This window comes from Charadrius vociferus, unplaced genomic scaffold (assembly GCF_000708025.1).
Source record: "Charadrius vociferus isolate BGI_N301 unplaced genomic scaffold, ASM70802v2 scaffold436, whole genome shotgun sequence".
Lineage (NCBI taxonomy): Eukaryota > Metazoa > Chordata > Aves > Charadriiformes > Charadriidae > Charadrius > Charadrius vociferus.
Window position 1 is genome coordinate 887,406 of NW_009649187.1, and position 25,799 is coordinate 913,204.

Consider the following 25,799-nt stretch of genomic DNA (forward strand, 5'->3'; position numbering starts at 1 on the left):
GCAGTGTTAACACTAAAATGTTACTTTTCCCAAGAAGCTGACAGCATTCAGCAAGGCAACTTAAAAATGTCAACGCACACTTTATTATGTTGTTTACACAGGATGCAAAATAAGAATGTGTCATTTGAGACAAGTTAATAAAAAATACCCATCTTATTCACAAGGCAAAATTCAGAGCACAACAGATTTAACAGAAGGTTCATCAGGTAAATTTTATAACACCTCCAGTTTAAGTAAATATTTTAGAAAATAAACAATTTAGAAATTATTCTTGAATGAAGACATTTAGGAGCCAGTAAGAAAATTATTGTACTATTAGAAACAATTAAATTGCCGGTGTTATATGTCTGAAGTTACTTTCTCTCTTGGACAATTACAGGAGAAGACAAAAGAAAAGAAACTGGGCGTTCCCAAAACTGTACCCACCACTGATGAAGTCACTCCCATATACTGGTTTTGGTGCCAAATATGAATGTCATTTTGCACAGAAAACCATCTCCTGAACGGTTTCAAAATTCAACACAAAAGTGATTGGTTCCGAGGTATGTTATAGAACATTACACTATTAAGGAAAACATAGCTGCTTTAAGAAGTGATAAGCACATTTTTCCATGTAACGTTAAATTGTTACAGGCAGGCACCAATCAGTTGTGCAACTCCCAGAAGGATCACCACCGGGTTTGTGTTTCTCCATCCTTTTGCAACTTTCTTTAACTGACAGACTGACAGTTACATAACCACTGTGTCCCAAATTGCATGTACTCAAATACAAAGGAACAATACATTCTTTTACCTCCTGATAACTCTCCTGAAACTATTAACTCACCTCATCCCAGAAGCTGAGCACATTTTTACAAACATGAAATGGTATGTTGAAGAACAGTAATAGGAGCTTTTAACGAACAAGCAAAACAAACTCCCCAAACCCCAAATCTTGCAATGCAATTAAGTAAATTTAGTGCTAATGCTATTAGAATTCCCCAAAGCCTGCAGCTAAGATTACCCGTTGTTGCAATAAATCAAAACAACTGAAATGCTCAAATTTTAATTGCATCTCAAAGAAAGCTATATGAAACTGATGAAAAAGAACTTTAAGGCTTGCATTTTCCAAACATCTACCTGGCAGTCAAAGGAGAAAGGGTCTAATGGTGGCATAAGAACACACTTGCAAAATTTTATGAAGAGCCACAAAACTCTTGAGATAACGTGGTTTATGAGATGAGCATAACTGCATGACACACAGAAGCACACATCCACGCAAGACAGCCTTCGAAGATTGAGAAGGAAGGGGTGACCTAACAACCCTTGCCTATGGTTCTGGAGAGGCAAGGGGCCAGAACATACAGTGTGACAAAGTTGGCAAGAAAAAAAAAGTTATGTGGCTGAGGGAAGTTACTCTGCTGTTTAAAGTTACTCTTGCTCAGTTAATATACATCCTGAAAACCAAGAATCAAGCAACAGATCATTGCTTATTGTGTATCAACAAGTAAACCAACTTCATTCTTCAGCTCACTACTTAGGCTGGGAATAAGTTTGGGTTTCCCCTGTTGTTTGTGTTGGAAGGTTCCAACACAAAAAGGGACATTGTGTAATTTGTGTGATGAAAGCAAACCATGTAAATAAATACCAGAATTGCACAAACGATTTCTGAGAATTATTATTAGTAAGACAGGTGTTCTGCAATTTATTTGAAAGAGATGAAATCAAGTGAAAACGTACAGGAAAAAAAAAAAAGGGGACTTTGACTAAAACATATGATAAGAATAAGTTTATAAGAATATGTTAAAACGTAGACATGAACCATCTAGCTCAGCTAGAATACCTGTGACAGCTCATCTGCAATGCCCTGCTGGGTGAGACCAATGAACCATCCAGACGAGTATTGTCTTCAATAGTGACACTAGAAAGGGCATGTTAGACTGGCCACTATCAGTGGTATGTTTCTCTTGTATTACCTTAGCATTCATAGTCATTGGATGTAACATGTTCGGAGGCACACTCTCACCTACTTCTAGTACCTGCTTAAAGGCCTTTTGTTAAGAATTTGTCTAATGTTTTTTTGAACCTGCCAATGCTATCTGCTTCCACAAATTCCTGTGGCAGCAAGTTCCAAAAGCAAACTACAGAAGCACTTCCTTTTGCGGGTTTTAAATGGATCTACCAGAAGGTTTACCAATTGCCTGGTTAGTTCTAACTCTGTGGAACATGGTGAACAGCAGTTCTGCATTCCCCTGTGATCTTTCTAAGCCTCCATCTCATTCACCTTACATCTTCTCCTCCCCAAACTGAAGCATTTCATCTTCTTTAATCTCTTGGTAACTCAGTACAGTCACAATAGAGACAGACTATAAAAAAGAACAATTAAAAGATCCAAAGAAAATTGTATTCTAGTAGTTAGCTATTTTGGTAACACAAAATAAAGAAAAAGCATAGCTAACTGGAAAAAAAATTAAGCTTCCAAAGAGGATAGGGAAAATTGAAATAGAACAGTGAAACTGGTGTTCATTATCAGCCTCATTAGCTTTACCCAAGGCTTGCAAAGAGTAAAAGTTTAAAAACCCAGAGTTATATGCTGTCACTGGTTTAATTTATTCCTATGGAACAGGATTATTTCATAGGAAGGCCATGAGAATGCCTTTCCGTAAAAACCTATGCACGCTTTAGGGCTTGTACTGGTTTACTATTCTGGTCTCAAATCACAACTGTAATTGGGCTGGCTATACTCATACAAGGCTTGTAGTACACACTGTTCACAATACACTTCAATTAAAAGACAACAGAAAATAAAAATCAGTGGCATTTTGGAAATATAGGTATCAATGATGACTACACAAAAGCTCAGCCTACAAATGTGTATCATCTGACACGACTCAATTAAATGTTGACACAATAGATAAGTACAAGAAGGCGTAATAATAACTTATAGTTCAATATCCCTGTGAACCAAACCTTTGAAGTTAGGAAACACTTGCGAAAACAAAAACCACCTTCCTTCATCTCCTGGAGACAACAGATGTTAGTCATGTGAAACAAGGAGTATCCACTCTGACAGCTTAATCTCTAGTTAAGGGTTCAATTTTTATGGATCAGAAACTGTGGGGAAAAGTTCCCCTGGGAAGACAGCTAGCTACACAAGGGAGAAAGTTGGTAGAACAATTACCAAGCTTGACTGAAACGCAATCACCTTCTTAGAACATATTTTTTAATGAAGCCAATCAATTATACACTGATATTTATTCAACACGTTACTATCACTACCATCAAGAAAATGTTCGGTATAGAAACTTGAGTATTGTTCACCCACATCAAGCAGATCAAAAGCTTTCAGCAGCTTCATTATGGCTTAATTAATAACTTGCGAGAGAGAACTTCCTGGAGAATCTTTTCAAATGAATAAACCTTATTAAAAATCTGATAACTTAAGTCTATAGACAAGCTGATGTACTTCCAGTATGTTCGTGTAGGAGATAATTTTCGCAAAGGTAATTTGTTGACTTGTCTTTTAAATTAGATTCTAACAGCAACGTAAAACTGACAAGCTGTCAAAGACCCTCTTCACAGATGTCAGCAGAGGTATGGACAGGATTAATTTGTGCTAGAGCCTGAAAACTGCACAATACTCCTTATTGGAAGAACTCTGTAAAATTATGAAACTGAAAATGCATTTATTGTAATGTTATTAAATTATGTCGGACCATGAAAATAATCTTTACTGGTTAGGTGCACCCCTTAAAATTTTTTCTTTACTTTAGATGAACTAAAATATCTGAGCTGTGCAATCTTATATGCCAAATAAGATAGTGACTTACACGTTACTGACATGTGAACTCTGAGAGACTTCTTTTCTGATTTTTTTTTCATTGCTTTATTATAATATGGGATTGGATCTGCACATTGCATATGGATCAAATAGTTAGCATTTCAAGGAACTAATAGATTTGTCAATCCATAAAACATTAACTCCAAAGAACTAGATCTACACTCTTTCCATATCATAGCTAAAAGTGAATCTGACCAGGTAATTTCAACTACAGAAACAAGCAACACCATTTATTTGTATTATCACATTTTACGGAAGACGTAATAGAAAATATTTTGAGATTTTTTTAAAACATTCTTTCTTCACTGTTGGTACTTATCTTGGTCATGTAATAATGTGTCCACAATATCAAAAGATACACATTTCAAGGAAATCTGAAGGATACTTAATAAATTGACTTAAAATAGCTTTATCTCTATCAAAAAAAAAGTCAACATTTCCAGATTCAAAATTTTAGAGCTAGAAGGTCTAACAGAAAGTTTATTTAACAAGACTAGGAACCTCCTTGACTTATAAGGTACCAGAATCTTATTTCTAACTTGGAAGACTCATTTGTAATCTTGAAGCAGTCACCAGTTCAGAACAATACTTGCTTTAGGACACTATGAGTTGTCCAGTAATTTTCTAAGATCGGAAAGGAAAAATATGTCAAGCTTTTTCTTTTGACTAGCGGGTCTCTGAAGTTCTTAGAGATTTGGAAGTTTACAAATGAAAGTGAATGCCAGTGAAAATTAATTAATGAAGGAGAGGAGGTGATAGAACCAAGTATAATTATGCATTGTATCTTTGCTATAACAATATCCCTGTAGCACACATCTGAACTCACTGAAGAATTTGTTTTGCTAAAGTATCAAAAAGCAAATGAACAGAATAATCTAGGAACTCTATTTTTATGTTATTAAAATACATAGACTGAGATTAAGCATTTGTGTGCATATAATAACAAATGTAGATGCAAGAAGTGCATGCAACATAGTCAGAATTTCTATCAACTCATTTGAAGAATTCCTTTGGGTCATAATAAAATTCTGAGATGAGACATATGAATATTGCATCTTTGGAAAGTACTAGACTACTTTTAAACTTTGGGCCACATATTCAAAATTCCTTTGGGAAACATTCTTGACTTTGTTCATTTCAGTCAATTCATTTACTATAATGTACATAGGAAAAGTTTATTTACATCTTTGTGATTTTAAAAGTATCTACCACCAACCTATCTCAAATTACCTATGTGGAAAAAATCATAGTTGCAATTCCAGCAAGTCAAATTAAAAGTTTTGCTTTTGATCACTCTATTAGTCCATGCTACTCTATTAGATAACCTTGACCGTTCACACAAACTGTCAAAACGTGAAAAAAAAAAAAAAAAAAAAAGACACTGAGCAGGAGCTAGGTAAGGAACATTTTAGTTAAAAAGGGGATTTTCATACAGTTGGATGTATATGAAAGGTGATAGCTAAAGTGCAAGCAGTTTGAGTAACAATTTGTAGCAATCCATGTAAAAAAATTATATGCACATAAATGTAGTTTAGAATACATTCAACATTTTTGCTAACTAAAATAGGAGTCAAGGTTGTCAAGAACAGTTAGGATACAAAGATGAGGCCAATGCTTGAACCAGCATGAATTTACTATTCATATGCTATTTCTTGAATAACAATTTCTGGATTTTATCTAGATAAGAAGCAAGCCGATAAATGAACACGACATGATAAAACTCAGTAAATCATGTGCATAAAAGTATGGGTGAAAAGAAGAACTACATTTGGGAGAATAAAGAATTAAACTTGCTTCACTATATTAACTTCTGGGTTCCTTGCCATAGCATGTTTGTACTGAGCTTTATGTGCGCAGAAATCTATTTGCTTCCAAAGAAAGTTTTCTATATATTAATCTGTTATTTGCAGAACGCTCGCTCCATTTTTTCAGGGTTAGCATTTGCAATTATTTGTACTTCACCATGTTTCAGCATTTGAGATTTGAGGGGTTATTTTTCGTGATAAACAATACAACAGAACAGCTTGTTTAAGAAAATAATGCTCTTTTCCCCCTTTTTCTATGGCTAGAAAAGCAGTTCACAAAGAACAAGACTTCAATCCTCCAGCCTTTTTACAGAGGTCTTTGAAAGAAAACATATAATCCAAATAATTTGGGTTCAGGATTGGGATGCATTAGTGCTCATCTAAGAGTGGTTCAAAAGGTGGTTCTCCATTGGCACTGATAGATGGATGTGCAGATGGGCGCTGCAATAATTTGTTGACATTAGCCTCAGCAGTCCCTTCTGGTTCAATTTTTTCCAATGCTGGCAATGCAAGCGTTACAACAGTCTCCCTGATAAGATATGCTGACATACATATACAACTGAATCCCATTCATAAGTAAAGTACAATCTCTGTGCAAGCCGTATGCAGTTAAGGCCCACACACTGGACCACAAACACTTGATCAAACACATGAACTGCATTTGATACTTGAAATTATTGTTAAAACAGCTTAGGTCTTCCTTCCTTAGTCATATTGAGCAGCCAACTATCTGTGCAGGAGGGAAGGCTTATCTATTTTCATTTCTTTGTTTTAGCTTTAAAAAAATAGATTAATGACAAAAGTCATATTTCTAACAGCCAGGCTGATAGGAACTTCCTTCATATTGCTTCCAATCTACCAAACCTAATTCTGGACTGCAATCTCATCTCTTCTAGCATCATATATAATGCTTGTGGAATAGCCTGGCAAATCTTGTTCTTAAAATTCTGCAGAAACAGATGGCACTCACCCACAATAGAGAGGATCACATAGGTGAAAGGAAAGCAAATTGGTGAGGTTATGAGGCAGGAAAAGTGTGTGTGCGTGTGGAGGGGGAGGGGGGAAGAAAACCCAACAACCAAACAAGAAGGTAGTAAAGAGCTACAAAGTTGGATTAAAAGGAAGAAAATTTAAGAAATCCTTCTCTGCTAGAAAAAGACTTTGTCACTGATAAAAGATACTGCCTTCAGTAACAGCCAAATCAGATCTCAAAGTGCAGATGCTAATATAAAAAAATTGAAGGGAAGAAAGAAGAAAAAGCATGCTTTATTGTTGCCTTGCCTCCCCCCCGCCCTTTTTTTTTTTTAATTAAACATATATAGAAGGGACTTTGAGATAGCAGCTAGCCCGCTTCACAGCACCCAAGGCAGCATCAATACTAACTGTTTGTACAGCTTGTTCTGAAAAACTTAGCAAGGTTATGTATCAAGTGACAGTTCGCACACTCCAGGACTCTTACGAACCCTGCTGCCTTTGCTATGTCACATTTCACATCATTCATTTTTTCCCTCCAGTTAAACAAACTCTGATCTCTTCACATTTAAGCAGGGTCTAGTTTTGCAAACCTTATTGGCTCTCTCAGAGCCCTTTATTCCTTATATTTTAATTAGCCAGTAACACATTAGTAACCTGACTTGGGTTACTGACTTGGGTTAGCTGTTGGGCTAAAGAGCTCAGCAAATTCCTATAGGCAGGTACCAAACTATTAGAAGAGATTGATGCCTCTCAAAATTTAGCCGCACATTTTCCCAGAATCTCATGGCTACAAAACCCAAGCTTTTATTAGCTATTAAACTGCCAAGCCAAGACCTTGCAAGACAAAAATAATTCAATAAACATTCTATTCAGAGTGGTTCATTTCAAGGTATACCAATAGCAATGGCAAAAGATTTAACTATAAAATGGTATTTCAGCAACTTGGTTGTATCTAAGTACTATATGTGTTTTGAAACAATACATCAGAATATAGGAAGAGTCAAGTATAATAGCTCTTGAAGAAACATGACAATTTTAAAACCCTCAGAAGCATAAAAACAAAAAATGAAATTGTTTTGTTGCCATTACATTTTCTGTCATGGCATGACGACATCCACATATAATTATCTATATTAATGAAACAAACCAAATATCTCTACACAAACATCTAAAAAGGTGCTTCAAACCCTTGCCTTAATGTATTTTTCAAATTATTTTATTCGGAACAAGCAGAACCAAATTACACTAATGAAAAGAAGAAAAGACAGTCAGATGGAGAGCAAACAGTACCAGACCTCACAGCTGACACATTTTCATATGAGACAAGAATGAACATTGGAAGCAGATGGAACATTTGAAGCCCAACAGTAGTGAAAAGTCACTGTACAGAGGAGCTTTAGGAAAAACAAAATTCCAGCATTTCACAAAGGGGTTTTTCTTGTTTGTTGGTCTACTTTCAGTCTAAACTCTTTTTACAGAAGTTCATTTGGGATCCCAACAGCACAGTTCAGTGGTTAATTAGAAAGGTCGCACACCCTCGTTTATTCCCCAGCTCCTCTCCCACTAAAGTTTATTGTTAGCTTTCTGGAGTTCACAAGCATTGAAGATAGCTCACTACCTAGCACGTAGGTGACTGTGTATTCACACTAATCATTTAGTCCTCTTTATATAGCTAAATAAAAAGAAGCACTTATTAACTCAAGGGAATGTCCAGTGCCCCCCAAACAGAAGTGATGGCTGCAGAAATATACAACTGCAAATGGGAGTGAATACTAGCAAGAGAAGGGGATAGAGGACACCTTTGAGTTAATTTTGGTAAAGCAAGTTAATTTTTTTTTCAGGTTTTAATTAGTATTGTAAACATAACTTTAAATTAGCATTGCAAACATCTACTAAAAGTATCAATAGATGGTTTCTCTTTAAGTTCATACATGAATTTACATAAATAATCAGTAATTCAATTTATGCCACATTTCCCCTAGAATTTACAGTATCAATTGTATTTAACAAGGTTCTGTAAATGAAAATTTATAATAATTGTTCTGCTGTTTAGCTCAGTATGAATGACATTATTAAAAAATTAACAAACAGATGTCACTACTTGATTAAAAACACTATTTCAATTAGAGAAATTTCAATTAGAGCTAGTAGAGACAAAAGCTATAGTTTTTTCCCTTTGCACAATGTTTCAAATTTAAATGTTTGCATCTCCTTTTGTTTAAATGTTCATGTTCTTCAGGATTATGCTCAGATGTCTTTGAATTTGAATACTGCATTCCTCAATAGAAGCCTAATTCTCATAGAGAACTTTAAGCACTTCTACATTATAAATGTGCTTATACACATGTGCAACAGTTTGTGTATGTACCCAAGCAAAATGCCATTCATGACAAGAAGAAAACCATAATAATTATGCATTTAAAAGTACTCTCTTCTGTCTCACTGATTTTATTATTTCAGAATTCAGTGCCTTGAAATGATGATGATTTATACCTTTGCACCTTTGAACAAAATGGTGCTTGTATGCTCTACACTAAGCCCCGCCAACTAAGCAAGTAACACCTTCCCTCAAACTAAACCATCCCCTTCAACATCTACAGACAGTAGCTCAAGAGAGTCAGTCAGGAAAATCCCTAGTTTCAAAAGGCTGTAATCGATAAACAAGAACACCAGCTGAAGTACAGTTGAATATCTTGCCATAAAGGATGAGAAGGAGCTAAAGAGACAAACACGCCTCAGAAAACTTCCCTCCTCCCTACAACACATGAAGTCTTGCATTGCTGTTGACATGAGTCTATGTTGTCTTCCAGCTTCAAAAGATTGCACACACTGTTAGTAAGAAATTGAGCTTCGAGTAATAAATCTTAAAGATTATTGTGTCTTCACAGGAAAAGAGAAAAATGCTTATGTAGCAATGACTATAGAATGTGAAGGTTGGAACTGCAGATTCAGCAGACAGTGTTCGGCTTCACAGAAATTACATATAGATATTACAAGTATTGTGATTTTTAAAAGTTACAGAAGTTCTCCAAATTGTTCCAAAAATTACTGGGATGATATCTCTTTTGGAAATTTTTATTTTACTTTATTTTACTTCTTTTCTTTTTTTTAAACCCAAACTACAACCATTACAGTACAGGAAAGAATATTTCTTCTTGGACTAGCTTTCCTTAGTATATTTCCCCATGGCAAAGGTAATGGATCACATGGGAATTGCATAGTTCTAAATTTCTCAGTTTTAGCTGCATACAAAAGAGGATTTAAATCACAGAAAGTAATTTTTAAGCTTTTGTATGTGAATATTTGCTTTTATTCTCAACTCTTCAAAGATTTCAGAGCAAAAACCAACAGGATTCATAGTACAACAGTTCTGGCTTCTGGGCTCTTAGCAATGGCCAAAAATGGTGTGGCCTTGCCTAACAAAGAATGGGAGGGAGAAGAGATGCAGGAGAGGCAAAATATATGGAAAGTTATCCAGACTTTTGATTTGCACGGAATTTCATTCAAAAGAACATTCCTTACTATTTTGCATAAATTGCATATTTATGATTCCAGATTTATGTAAGTCTGTAAACAGTATTTCAATAAACCCATAATATTTAAAATACTGGAAATGCATAAACATATTTTGCTTAGGTCCCTCAGTTACCTATACTAATCTTTTAGCCATATACCAGGACTATAGCTGCAAAGGATCTAAATAATTATAATTACATTATATAGCTGCTATCAAAATTTCAAAGGAATTAGACACGGAGCAAGAAATATTTTCTTAAATATTATTTCCATTAATAAGACAATTTTTTTTTTAAAGTTTATCTACCAATGACAGAAATTAGAATAGAAAATATTCATCTACTTAGGATAAAAGTGAGTTGTCCCAAAATGATAGCACAGTATATAGTAAAGCTTTTTGTATCAGCTTTTCATTCCTCTCAAGAATCTCTATAAGACTCTGTAAGAAATACTGCTATTTATTCCATAGGAACTGTCATTATTTTTTTTTAAATAACTCAAAATTCAAACATAATCTCCCATCTTCACAATTATATTACTATTGCAATCAGCTTATTGAAATGTGCACATTAGAACAACAAATGCATTCGCAGACCAGAATTCACATCAAACAGCAGCAGAATGTACCGTGTACAACTTATTTACACCCCCCCCCACATGAACAGCTTCCTCTTTTAATAAAATCTTGAATTAAATGGAGCATTTCTCCCGGTTAATCACTTTATTTCCCATAATTTCATGTGTCCATAAGAAAATGGGGCATATACGCTAACTACAACAACAGAAACTCTGCTAAATATCACCTCATCATTAACAGTGTAAAACTAAGAAAAGAAGCACAAGCAAAGTCTTATAGGTTCCAAAAGCTGGCATTTAAAGCCAAATGTTAAAACCTTTGCATCTTGTCTATTACATATTTTCAGTTCTTCACATTTATAAATTATTTTTTAATTCTGTTTGGTACTACACAAAACCCTGCAGTTTTCAACTATACAGTCTAACTTATATAGACAGTGCAAAGGCAAAAAATTTTAGAGACATTAGGAAATTAACTTTAACACCTCTAATACAACACTGTAAGGAAAACCAAACACTTCAAAATAGGTGGTGTTTCTTAGGATTAGATGGACAAAAACTATGCTTTGATTTCCATAGTTCAGTTGTACATTATTATGCTAGTGGTGCCTAACTTCCCACACCACCCCCCCACTACGTGATGCGAGGCTGTCTCTAGAGCTTCCAGATGCATTTTGGCAGGTTTTTTAATGCATGTGTTCATGACAGGATTTTTCTATTTAATTTTCCAACACAAACAAAAGCGATAATCTTTCAGTGAAGTTCAGCCCCGCTTTTCCCTCATCATTTAGATGTCTGAACATTCTCTCCAGTCCTGTCTACATAATGCTCTAGGGAAACCAACAAAGTAAACTCCATCAGTCAACGTAATTGTACACAAAACTTGTAACAACTCATCCCAACACAAGAAATATGTCTGGAGAGATATCAGAAATTAAAGTTAGATTTAACACACACCCCCACAAAAGAGGGAACAACAGAGATTGTTTTGTAATATTAGCTATGGCAGGCATTATGAAGCTTCCAGCGGAAAATATAAAGCTATTATAAAGCTAATATTAAGAATCACCAATTCTACCAATAAAATCAGAGATAGTTGATTTATGAAAATTATTTTAAGACAGTACACAAACTTCCATGCAAATGTTATTACACATATTACACAGCTACGTACACAGTAAACATAAGAAATAATATTCAACATGGTATTAGTCACTAGATATTAACTACTTACTATTAAGAGCCATAATATTGTCTGTTCCTGGATGATGGAAGTTTATTCCCATACGCCCTGCAATGTAAATAAAAGCTATATTTAATGTTTTTATTTCAAAACTGAATTCATTAATATGAAAAATTGCTAAAGGGGATGAACAGTCAGGGTAACTGAATCTTCCATCTACTGAAGACAGCTTCCCAAGAATACGCATTTAAGATATTTAACCTTAGTGTACCTTTAGTGTTATGTACCTGAAATAGTGAAAATCACAAAATAAACAATGAAATAATAATTTTTTTAATATATCCCTTTGCTTTGTAGTAGGAAAGTATTACGTTTACCCTTTCAAAATAAGGCCTCAAAGGTCAACCTTGCTGCAGTTATGCCATTTATAATAGGGTTCAAATAACAAGTACAGCATTACAAAAACTCCACTTAATTGGTAAAAATAAATCACTATTTTCCATACTATCTGTGACACCAGAAGCTCTTGAGTTAACAGATCACTGGAGACAGAGTGCTTACCCTGTTTTTATATTCTTCCCTAAGAATCTGCTATCACTTAATATTTGAGATAAGATACTGGGTTGGAGAGAGCGTTGTTCTCATGGAGAACGTTCATATGTACTTTGAAAAATATTTATTCTTGACCCATAATATGGGACCATCATATACAAAAAACCATGAAATTCAAATCAACTCTGCTGGTGCCAGTTTCCAGGAAGCTAGAAATGCAAAATAGTACCAATTTCCTCAGGTGAGATCTAACAATTGAAAGATTGGCTTAAGAAGATCTCTGATGACTTCAGGAATAGAAGCTGGAAAAAATTCACATACAGTTACTTTGTTTCAAAGGAGAGAGTCCACTGAACTCTACTTTTACCTTCAAAGCAAGAAATGATCCAACTCTACTACTGTTCAGATTAGTTTCACTTTTAGCTACTTTTTAACTCAGATTAAGTATTAAAAACTCACCCCGAAGAAACTTTGTAACAGGACTTTCTTAATTAACCACTCCACCCCCCAAAACAATCTGAAAGCCGTAACTGATATTAGTCTTTGTTTGGAAAAAGATATAAAAGGATCATTACAGCCACATAAACATGTATTTCAACGAAGTAATGTAAGTAACTTGAGTTACTTACAAGTGGTGTGATCCATTTCACATGCTCTCCGTATCTCTAGATCTGTGGTTAAGTTTGGGAGCTAAGGAGGCAGTTCACATTTCTTTGCTACATTGGCACTCAAATCTGGAAGCTCAAAACCCACTCACTATACTGAAGAACCAATATAACTGTTAAATTCCTGTACTTCTGCTAAACCAAGTTTTAACAATTAAGCTTTGACAAAGCAGAACTAACGCCAATCTTCTCCAACATTTTTAGTTCCTATCAATAAGTTAAAGCCTTCTATTTCCACTCACAGAGTCTGCTGTGCTGTAATTAATATTCTTTTTGAACAGATGCAATATGAAGTTTCAGTACACTTCTGAAACTAAGTCACAAGCAATCTAAGAAACCATATATTTTTTCTTCACATTATAATTTTCCCACTCTTCTAGAAAAAAGTGCTGCCACAAAAATATTATGAAGCAAACAGCACCTCCAGAAAGAAGTGGAGGCAGAAGGAAGGTAAATAAAATTTCCATTTTTACTTTCCAACTCCTTGAGCAAAACTTTTTGAAGAGATCTTCGTTAACTACTTCAGATTTCCTAATTACAGACATAATTCTCCTATACATATTTTCACGTTAATCTCGCACTGCAGAAACGTTAAGGCTGCTGTTATTTCAGGTAGTATAAGCTTGTGCTATAATATTTCAGAAATCTTGCCAGATTGACATTAATTCCCTTTTCTTTAACTGCATATTAATGAGCATGAGGTTACAGGTATTACTTGTAAAGAGAAAAGGTGTATATAATAATCTACACTTGTAAACTAATACTTGTAATAGAAAAAAAGGGAACTGCTATGAAAACTAGAACAAAATTTGAATGTACAAGGCTTAGATGGGCCCTTCTCTTTTCCTTTGCTGAAGCTGAAATTCTGCTGTTTGACCAGCTTCAGAAATAGAATCGTATCTGTGACATCTGGGTTTGGTTTTTTCCTCCCTCCAGGCTGTCACTGGACCAGGTGCTGCTTGCGTGACATTTTGTCACCTGCCCTTGGCCTGCTATTTTTAAACAGTTCTTGTCAGCTAGCTTTTAAGAGGAGCAGAAAATACAGAGCAACACAAGCAGAAGGACATGTTCTCACACTGAGCTAAGCAACAGTGTGGGATAATTCTGTGCATCTTCAGAGGTCCCCTAATGCAATTCTATAGAAACAAATTAATGGAATATTTTCAAAACATACCTGTATTAAAAGCATTCAAAACTGACTGGTAATGCAACAATCACCAGCCAATTAGTTACCAACAATTACATAGCTTTTCATATTAGCTACAACATTTTAATATCTTGCTGTTTGAAGCAAATTATTCAATTGAAAAAAGGGGCCATATGCAGATTACAAAACTGCATAATTATCTAAGGAACAAGAAGAGCGCACAAGAAGGAAATTAAAAATTTATTCATTTAAAGGCGCAATGTAAAACTGAAATATAATTAAGAATATGTACTTTCAAGGACATATTTGGGTTAAATACTAATACTAATAAATAATAAAAAAATTCTAATTACAGTTTTAAACCAAAATCTCTGAATAAAATTTTTACTTTTCTAGAATCTTAAGCACAATTAAGCAGAAACACAGAGAAGTTAAAGCACAGAAGTTACGGGCTCCAGCAGTTCACTGAAGTCATAAATAGGAACCCTTCCAGTAACAATGTCCCCAGCACTTGTATTCAGTGTACATCTGCCATTTTCAGTTTGCCTGTCTTGGTTTCATAACTATCTACTGAGTATATTTTCAATTATGTGCTTTTATAACACACACATATTACTACAGTTAGGCTGCAACAATATTCACTCTTTTACGGAAATCTTTTCAATTCCTATTTAAAAAAAAATATAATCCAGTTTTATACTTCTTGCTTTTTAAACATTTCAGAGCATAAATGATGATTTAATGATTCTTGTATAGCCCAGGCTGCTCTTTTGTATATCTTATGTCATTAAATTCCTTAAATTCTCCCTCCTAACAGCATTTGGAGAGACTTTTCTGGCTGGACTGCCAAAGTGCTCTTGCCGTATGTCCAATATCATGCTTGTCATGGCAGAGAGCCCAATTCCTTCCTAGAGCATATCTCAAGTATGTGCATCTTTCCTTCTGTATTTTATTGGAAATAAGAAGATGCTAGAAGGAATTTAATTCGCCTCAGTCTTTGTAGAAGAATCATGATTTTGAAACAGCCCTGAAATCTTTCCAATAACTTAAGGAAGTATACCCTTGCCACATATTAATCTCTTTATTAAACCTTTCACAAATAGATAATCTGATTTGTTTTTAAATTGTCTAGATCAAGGTACATGAAGTTTTGAGAAAGAATGTTGTTCCAGGAATTACAAACCTGGATATCAGGCACAGTTTTACCATTATTGCAGTTTTTTGACAGTGCCTAGTACCAGGCTTGCCTATAGTGGTCCCCTTAATCTAAACTTGAAAATCCACTATTTTTAGCAGATATGGAAGCTTATGAGGACAACCTGTTCACAACCAAGTGTAAAACTGATCTCTGATTTCATCTTCATATATATGTACTAGTATTACCATTATTTTCCCATGTCTGAAACAAATACCAGTGACTAATCAATTCCACATCTGTAACTACTGTTTTTTTCTGAATTAATTTTCTCTTTTTATTCAATTTCTCTTCCTAAGCACTCTATGGCTTTTTGAACTTGTGAAAGCCTAATCAGCCCATGGACATGAACACTCATTCAGTGAAGGATTTTTAACATTACAGTTATCTATTCTCATCATTTTCATGTTACAATCAACATTCCAAGAGACAATGTTCATTCCTTATATATTGAGTAAAACTTCTTGCACAGTTATACCGCATGGCTTTCACCAATATTGGCCACTTGTACGAATTCAACAACTGGTATTTGGCATAAGATTTGCAAGAAAATAGCAAAGCTGGCGTGCTTTTGACCTGTCCTGAACTTAATGGGAATGAGAACTTCCTCTCATGTAGTTAAGATCATTGTCGATATCAATTACAAGTTATGACTAGAGACTGCAGTGGCAAGGTCAAATGAACCTGGTAACAGGACTAGGTCTGCTACACTTCCTTAGTAATAATACCTCCTTTATCATTCTTATCTCTTCTATCAAATTTTTTCAAAGATGGTGCCAACAATAGGCATTACAAAACAGCAATAGTTATTTGGATGGACAGGTAGAAAGTGGGAGAGCAAAGTTTAGACACAGAAAATTGCAAAAATCAAAGCAAGACTAGTATTCCCTCAAACAAGAAGATTATTTTGACCCATATGTATTCAGGGGTCTAGTTTACAGCACAACCTAACACTCACATACACACCCCATACTCCAGCTCACCCATGAGTCTTTGCTCCATTATTCACAAATGGCCAAAAAGCATGAAGCCTGTGTAGGTATGTATAAAAATTTTAATTATCATTACCTGATTAGACCTCAGACCATTCTCTCTCCTCTTCCCCCAAAAATACAGACACCTGAAACTGATGCGACACTAACTCAACAATTTCAAAAGCAAGAACTGTGTAAGCAAGGGTCTCCATAAAGAACTATAAAAATAAAATGTAAATCCCTGAAGAAGTTTGTTGGTGGTTTTTTTTTTTTTTTTAATTTCTTTCCCCTCCGTCCCCTCCTTTTTTTAAGTCTATTTGCCATTTGTTAACACCCATAATTTAAACACCTACCTGGGACTCATGTATCTTTTACACATTAACATACTCAGAAAAACAAAAATACTATTGTTTGCCAGAAGGGAAATATGAAGAACTATTACTATGTTTACATGTATGTATTTTTACTGTGCAAATACAGTATACACAGAAGTGTATAATTATCAGCTATGAACATCAGTAATAAAGCTTGCTGATACTAACTTCTTCCTATCACTGACTAAACAAATATATGCCATATTACAGAAAGCAACCTAGAAAATGTAACAGCATATACATATTACAACAAAATGCACTCTTCGTAAGTACATTGCATCTTCATAAGTAAATTACATTGCTCCAATAAAACACAAAGGTTGCATATATTGAAGTACTGCAAACATTTTTAGCTTGATTAAAACATTAGTACTCAAAAAGCAAGACCTGATGAACATAAAATGAAATTTGGCTTTACTTGTAAGGGGCAGACAAGTATATATACACATATACCCTACATGTAGTTCTCGAACTGTACTCAAAAGAGCAATACTGGTATTCTTACTGGTGAGTTGGGGAGGAATAAAGTAAAACAATATGAAAGCAGACTTCTTTATTATCAATCTATGCTAAATATAAAAACCCTCAAAAGAGTAGATAAGTGAGGAAGAAAAAAAAGAAAAAAAGAAAAAGAGCTTTAGGTCTCTGTAAGGCCAGTTTTCAATAGCACAATGAAAAAATGGAAATAAAGAGAAGGAAAAACTGATATCTGTATGACCTCTCCTTAAACTAAACAAAGCAAACAAAAAACACCCCACCAATCCTGCCCAAAACGGATTCAGCAGATCAAAAACAAGGGCATGTGGGATGCCAGCAGCAAATTGGGAAGTATGATCATACTACAGGATCATTGAAGAAAGCACTTAAATTAAGAAATATGAACAATTTAATGGTCATATTCTGTAATGAAAAAAAATAATAAAGAGTATTTTCTTAAATAAGCAGAGTTTCAAATGGAAAGGAAACAGACTATGTTTCCTTTAAAAGGATTAATTTGAGTGGCCTAATTTTACACACAAATAAATGTGCAAACACATCTGTCTGCTCACACTGGTATTCATGTGCATTTGCAGAAAGGTGTCTGATGAGCACCCAGATTTTGATAAATGCTGTTACAGTGCACTTTTTCCTAACAAAAAGTGTTGCAAAAAGCTCTAACTGGGTGACACCATTTCTAGGACTGGGATGACAACATTTGTTCTATTTGCACGACCTTTGTGTTCAGCTGCTGACTGCAAACACAAATATGATCCATTCACCTTCACTTTTCTCAGGTCATGTGGCAAACTTACTGCTTTGCTTACAAAAAGCTTATGAACAATTAGAACTGAACAAAATCTAGTGGCATGTATCAAAGTTAACTGAAGATCAAGTTAGTTAATGATTTGCACATTACAGTTTGTTTCCATTCTGATTTAGAATAAACCCCAAATATTACAGTTATCTACAGTAACAGTAAATTTAAAATAAGTATTTTAAAGGGACATGAGTTCTCTCATCAATTTTATATTTTGATTGTTTCATGACCTGTTGGTAGCATGTATGCATAGCATATGATCTAACACAGCTTAAATATTTTATTTAATTATTTAAAAATAGAACAAAAGCAGCTGCTAGTTACTACTCATCAGAATATTTTTTTATAGATCAGAATGCCTCTGTTTGTGTTGTAATGCAATAGTTTCACCCGGATAAACATTGCAACAGTGACATATTACACCATAGACAGGAGACACTTTGATGTTGGAAAGAAATGTTTTAGTCAGTAATAAGTAGCCTCTACCCATAGTTATTCTGATAATTCAGTTTTGCCCTGCAGCATTAGGTAGAAGCAGGATGTAAATACCAACAGGTTATAAAATACTGCAAATATATCCCTTCCTCGTAAAAACAAAACTCTCTCCCATGTTTTTGTAGTGTATAATATATTTTATTGGCAACTCAGAGAATAAGACAGTTCAGGAAAAACATCTTAGAAAATATTGCACACTTCCATGATATATGCCTGATTATGACTGACACAGGGAACAACCATATACCCTTGGCCATATACAGTAATTCATCTTTAACTAGAAGCAGCTTAACAATTCCTTCACTGTATTTTTTTTTCCTCTTTTTTTTTCCCTCTTTTTTGAGAGGAGAAAAGGATTTAGGAGTATCGACTGAACGACAAGAAAAATGTTGAAGCTGGTCTGGATGGCAGAGAAAGCAGGTAGGGAAGTCTGCCTAACTGTCTTGAGAGAAAAGAAAATAAGACTTCCTTTTTAATTAATTTACATTCCCTAGATCTCAAAGCACGAAGATGGCAAACAATTTGTGAAGCTACACAGTTCCCAGACTACGAGGACAGAAAGACAGGAGCCTACAGCAGGGTACGCCTATCTGATAGGAAAAGCTGAGGAAAATAAATCAGTTCTAGACAGAAACAGAGTAAGAGCTGACACTGAACCTTCTCCCAAGACTGGGCTCAAGATAAAATGCAACATAGATGGATAAGCTGGTAATTTATCTAAGTCCAGAAACCTCAGAGCTAGGTATCAAATCTCTCTTACAGCAAGAAACACCCAAAAAGAATTAAGTGACCCTAGCTCTCCTAGCTGGAGAGCACCAAGCCAGCCTGCCAATCAGACTGAGTTAGCACACGCTTAACATAAGTAATTCAATATTGCAAGACTGAGGATCAGTTAGTTCCTGCTGCACTAACAATCCTTCAGCCTTTCTCTTCTTCCACACTTGAAAGCAACACTCCCCCAAAAAAGTCACTTAATCATATGCCCTTTCAAGGTCAAGTGGATCATGCTTTAGAAAAAGTGACCTGCTTTGGTGACTTTGAAATAAACTCAATTTCCCTGGCCTGCAGGACAAAGTCTGATCATATCTGAGCTTCAGAGAAGGTATGAAGCTTCAACTACTACAAAACAAGAGAATAGCCTCACTCTTTCTCCACTACCTCCACTGAAAAATGCAGAGTATGAGGAACTTATACCCTCAAATGAGAAGAAAATATCCCAGAACCATTTCAATTTGGTCTTCCCATGAAAATCTTTTATGGTTAACCCTCCCATCCATATTCTAACCTAGAGCCCTTGTTCTACATCCAAGACAATTATTTTTTGTTTCAAGTATCTGCTGGGATGCGAGGGGGCACATATGGCAAATGGGGCTATGTTCCAAGCAAAGTTTCAAACTTTAGACAAACCACCTGCAATATTTTACTAATTAATACATATAAAGACAGTGGTTCTAAAAATAAGCATTTGCTGAAGACTTTGTTGCCAGAGGCAGGCTGAAATGATCCTGAAATAGCTGCACCAGCTTTGTAACACGCATTGGAGGCTCCAAGACTTGTATAGCTTTTCCAGAATTAAATCTTTCTGTGTTTTCAAAATCAGAGGCTTTTCACCCCTTCCATTTAAAAATTTGGATGGTAACTATAAGGCCAACTGATATGTAAGCTCTGTTAGCTAAAACTGTTTGAGAAAACAAGGCTCGTTTACCAAGAGGTGAACAATTTAAAATCATTTTAAAGCCATCTCATTGATTTTCTTTGTCTGTTTGTTTTGTAAACCAGGATTTTTGTGGTTGTTTTACTTTCTGTCTACAGAAGAAAAAGCTGCAGAAAACCTAACAAAGGACAATCACAGATGCCAGAGGAAGCGAAGATTTAAAGGGGAAAAAAATACACCCAGTTTACTATGAAAGACAGAGAAGGTAAAATGAAGAGAAGTAGCTCTGAGATTTGGTTAAGCTAATAAGATTCCTGAAAGAGCATTTGAAATTTTGCACAAGAGGCATTCACATAGGAATGTCTATGAGGAACGGAAAAATCAAGCTGAAATACATAACCAGTGTATTCAAAAAGCTTCAAGGTGAAAATAAACGAAAATGTAACAATAATTAAAGAAACAAACAAAAGCAAGCAGAGTCAATCACTTACTTTCTCAAGACGATTACAGACTAAAAAGTGCTGCTACTTTAAGGGGGAGAGCCAGAGAAAAGTGGGATAAAGAAGAAAAAAGCAACTGAGTTTAGAAGACAAGATTAAGTGAAATCTGAGATGCAGAGAAGGACCGCAGTTGAAAACCTTCTGCATCTTTGGTAGAGGAAAAGCAGAAAGTTGGAAGTACAGGGGAAGAGTTGAGACCAATTTTCATGGAAAAATGCAACAACAAAAATGTAATAGGAAAGTGATTTGAGGAGTGGATCAATGTTTGCAGAAAAATAGGTTTTCATGAAAAGGATTCAGTTAAAATAGTAACATAGATCTGTTTAACACAGATGAAGGCTACACTTCTTGGAAGGAAGAATGAACGTGTCCTGAAACAGCCACTCCTATGAATATTGCCAGTTATGCTGCATAGTGTGAAAACAGGAGTAGAGGAAAGTGCACGCTAGGTCAAGCCAAGGCTGGAGGTTAGCAAAGTAAGGCCTGTAGTTAGAGGGAAGAGGAAAAGAAAGCAAGACAGGAATTAACTACCAATGGGGGAAAAAAACCAGCTGGGCAGAAACAGAGATAACTAATAGTAAACAAGACTTCTCCAACAGGTACTGGACTGGAAGAGAGCTAAGTAATGAGGCAGGAAGGCCAAAACAGACAAACAGCACTGAGTGAGAAAATGAGTTCCTTAGAATGAGCTCATCCAGCAAGTGACAGAAATGTTTGTTAGAGCAAAAGTAAAGCTAACAGTCTCACTGGCAAATGGAAAAGATCAACTCAAATTTTACAATTAATACCCAACTCTTTGGGTTTACTTTTTGAGCAGAAGGAAGCAGTTCCTACTGCTTTCGAATGTGCATTTAAACTAGTCATTCTCCTACATGAATTGATAACCTAGTACCGATGAAAATATTAAGTTTGTTTTGGAAGGGATACTTTTCTTGAAAAGCATGAAGATGCTTAATGAAACCAAGAATTTCATTTCTACTTCATGCAAAACACCAATATTAAACAGCGTTATGACACTCAGGTGCAGCTGCAGAATATGCCACTTGCAACACTTACATAGACTAGCTCAGCTGAGTATTGGTAACTATTCTTGATAGAATGACCCAACAACAGAAAAAGATTTAAAGATTTGTACCCATTATTATTTTATGTACTAATATTCTGACCAAAATACATTTTCAAATGGTTATAAACAGACAATAATAAAACTTTAAGCAAAATTGCACTTACATGATGTTAAAGTCTTTTTCTATAGTACTACAATTTCTAATCCAACTTTCTCATTTTTTCCATGCTCAGGTTCATATGGAAATTCAGTCTTTAAAAAATTAGTCTCAACTTGTATATTTAAATAAATACTGATTTTAAAAATATGAAGTTTTAGCTAGATTATAATACATTTAATAAACTACAATAATACTTAAATCTACTTACTAACAATCTAGATTTTTTTTTAAATACCAGCCACATGAAACGTATATCCAGCAGAAATCTCAGTTTTGTTGAGCTAGATTTTTTTAAGTTTCAGGTTAACACTTATTTTAGAGGACTATGATCAGAAGAGATATGAGACGGTATTTCTTGCCATTTTAGACAGCTGAATAATGTTTAAAGACACATGAAAGCTACAGCACAGCAAATTTCAAGATAATAGTGCAAAGCACAGGTTAAAAGAACTGAGAGTACAGAACCGCGCTTGGTATGTTGTAAAAACCTCTGTACTCAGAAAGATGGTGAAAAAGGCACAAGACCTTAGACCAAGAAAAAAATATTTTTCCATAAGTAATATATAAATGGGAAGGGGAGCAAATGAGGCAGTCGTGACATCAGAAAAATACATATATAAGCATTAGCATAGGAAGTGCCATACACAACTAAATTTCTTCTCTATCAGTTCCAGTGTCCTGACTTCTTAGAGTCTGGGAATAATTTCTAGCTCAATACTTCCTTTGTATATGGCTTACTATTAGCTTCAGTCTTCAAAGTCAGCCAGAATGTACGTGAGCACGAATATGTACCTATTTTTAAACTTAACCAATGAAAGATTAAGACAGAGGACTGTGCACATCTATCAGGAATATTTATTCATTGAAATGTTGCCACAACCTTTCACTATTCAGTGCCACTATTTCTCTATCAGCTAAGTACTAGAAATAGTCTCATCTCCAATGCTACACCTGGTAGAACAAACACAGTTTAGTATCATAAATAATCAAAACTTTCCCAGCACTTAACATCTAATAGTTTTTGGCTCCTCCCAACAATTTGAAATCCAAATTAAGGTACTTTTTTTTTTTTTTAAGAAACCTGAAGCAACTGTAGAGAGTAAGCTTGATACAGTGGTTGTTTCAGAACCCTGTATACTAGCTGATGATGCAAAAATAAGAATAGTATTAACTTTGAATAAGATGCTGAACATAACAATCGTGTAGTTGCACTACATATTTTGAGTGCACATTTGAGTGACTGCAGCAGGAGACCCAACTGTGCAATTTGCTGATACTCAACACCAAGTTTTGGAAATGCCAGTTACATAATATTATGATTGTGCACTTATAATAAATCTATACACATTTTACCTTATCTTCCTACAGTAGAGATACTTATCTTAAGATGGGAAAACCAAAGTTTTACATAATTGACAACTCATTCATTAGCAAAAAGATTATAGCAATACTGAAAAGCTGATTTTCGTTTAAACACCAAGCAAGCATGGACATATGAATATTCCTAACCTGTAAAATGATTCCTCCACATTATATCAGCGAAACTCATTGGTGGGCCACTGGGAGGGTAGTGTTTACCTTTCAGAGGCTCATGATCAGTCCTTATCATATCCATTAAGGAATTTTCCAAAGAGTGCAAGTTAAAAGTGTCATAGGGCCTATTCCGGTCCTAGAAGGGAAGAAAAAAAAAAAAAAAAAAAAAAAAAAGGAAAGACAGACTGTTATAGAAAAAATAATTTTCTAACACAGGTTCATTTCTTATTTTATAAAACTGCAGCATCCAATTCTACATTTCTTCTTGATGTAGCTTTTTATATTACAAAAAAAAATTATAAATACAAGCCTACAGTTGTTAAAATGATACCCTTCATATTGCTACTGTTGCTTTCACTGGTATAGCTATGCAGAGAGGTTTTTTAATACTTCTAAAATATATATAGAAACGACAGTTAAATCTAAAAAATTATCATTTAAATAAGAACTTAAAAATAAAGCAATATTAATGTTCACCCTGAAGAAGTGGAATTGTTTCAGAGTTCAGAGATTTTTGTGTCACAGCTTCATCACCTGCCTCCTGTCACAGTCCTACCTTAACATTAGAGCAGAAGCAAGCAACGCTCAAGATGCCAGCAGGCATATTTGTTCCAGAAAGTACCAAGTAATTCTTCAAATGTCTAACATGAATCTCACAGGTTTAAGGAACATACACTAGATGCAAGACAAAACAAAGAGCAAGATAGGATATGCAAGACTTTCAGACTAGGGCATTCAAAAAACCTGAGCAAGCATTGCTTTGTATCGTTTGGATCTCTAATTTTCAATTGACTGTAGTTCAGCTTCTGTTTTTTAAGTAAAAGGGAAAAAGACAAGAAAAGAAAACAAAAAAAAAAAAATCCACAAACAACCTTTAGCAGGCCTACTAAAATAACCAGTTTCAAAGTTCAGGAACAATCTTACAGAGGGAACAATCTACCCATGCCCATGTATCTAGAGTACTGTACGCAATGGGAAAGCGTAACAGAATGGTCCCCTTGTTGTAGTCAGACAGTTTCTAGAAAACATTAGTTTTCTTAATCTCATCACTATCATTAAAAAAAAGGTGAAGCGTAAGTATGTAAAAGATACCAGTTTTTCTTTGTACACTGTATTATGCTACAATTAATAGAGAGTGGTATAACATTCTACTGTGCAAACTGAAACCTTCATTGTAATATGCCTCCAAAATTCCTGGAACTATGTTTTCCACATGCTGGTTACTACAAGATAATCCTCTTGCTTGAAAGAATAAAATTTAAAATCCTCAGACAAGAAGCAGCAGTATCCACAGAAAACGTAACACAAGTTTTATCTTAATAAGTATTATTTCTCTTGAACCCTCTTTTTCTTAGGTTGTCTTTAAATAAAACTAAAGGGGAGAATGCATTCACTGGTATAATTAAGCTCTCTTTTAATATTACTGTTCTGGAATTCAAACAAATATACATGCTATAAAAAGTTTGCTGTTACAGAAAGCTCTGAAATACAGATCTTCCTACTGTCAAAAATGTCATGTTTCCACAGTCTGCCTACTCTACACTGAAGATCAACTTCCCTTCTCCAACATGCTAATTTTCTACAAGTGGACTAGCATTATTTTCTTCACTCATTTATTTCATCTATTGAGCATTTTTTGGCAAACATGATGTCCAACAAGTAATACTTGATTTCTGTCAGAAGCTATATTAAACACTAAAAGTCAAATGAGCTCACTGATTTTCAGTTTTCATTGTTGATAGCTTTTATGTCTTCTACAGCTGCTTAGAATGCCAACTTTTCTATCCTGTATTTAAAAGAGTACTTGTGCACCTGTCCAAGTGGATCAATACATATGGACTATAAAATAAAATTTATGCCCAGGAAATCTAAAATAGATCTTGGGGAAAAAAAAAAAAAAACAACAACAAAAAACCACAAACCAACCAAACAAAAAAAAAACCACCAAAAAAACAAAACCCTGAGGTATTTTTTTTCCTAACAGGAAACTTTATTTTGGTTAAAACAAACCACTGCTTGGTAGCATGTAGTAGGAAAGAAGAGTTTGTTTTATTTCACATTGACTTTCTTAAAAGAAATGCAAGGCTAGGTTGAAAAGAAAAAGTGCAACTTGGATGTAAAAAAAACCCCGTTCTTGTGATATATTAGTAACTTGATTAAACAGGATCTATATTATTACTTCACAGCAAGAATTTTAGTCATCTTTTTTGATTTGTTTCTTTTAAAAGCATTATATATGTAACACGAATATGTAAGGAGGTCAGGTGTTACAAGACTGAACTGGGGCATCCTTTTGAAAACACAATATGAAA

At 34.7% G+C, this 25,799-nt stretch overlaps 1 protein-coding gene across 1 annotated transcript in view; it reads right to left on the minus strand.

Annotated features, from left to right (window-relative positions):
• Positions 1-25,799, minus strand: part of CPEB3 (cytoplasmic polyadenylation element binding protein 3) — an 85,012-nt gene that overhangs the window by 38,039 nt on the left and 21,174 nt on the right. Inside the window, exons 3-4 of the mRNA XM_009888685.1 lie at positions 23,533-23,623; positions 11,927-11,983 (exon numbers count right to left, since the gene is read on the minus strand). Of these exons, the coding sequence (XP_009886987.1) occupies positions 11,927-11,983; positions 23,533-23,623 (148 nt within the window). The remainder of the gene's footprint in view (positions 1-11,926; positions 11,984-23,532; positions 23,624-25,799) is intronic.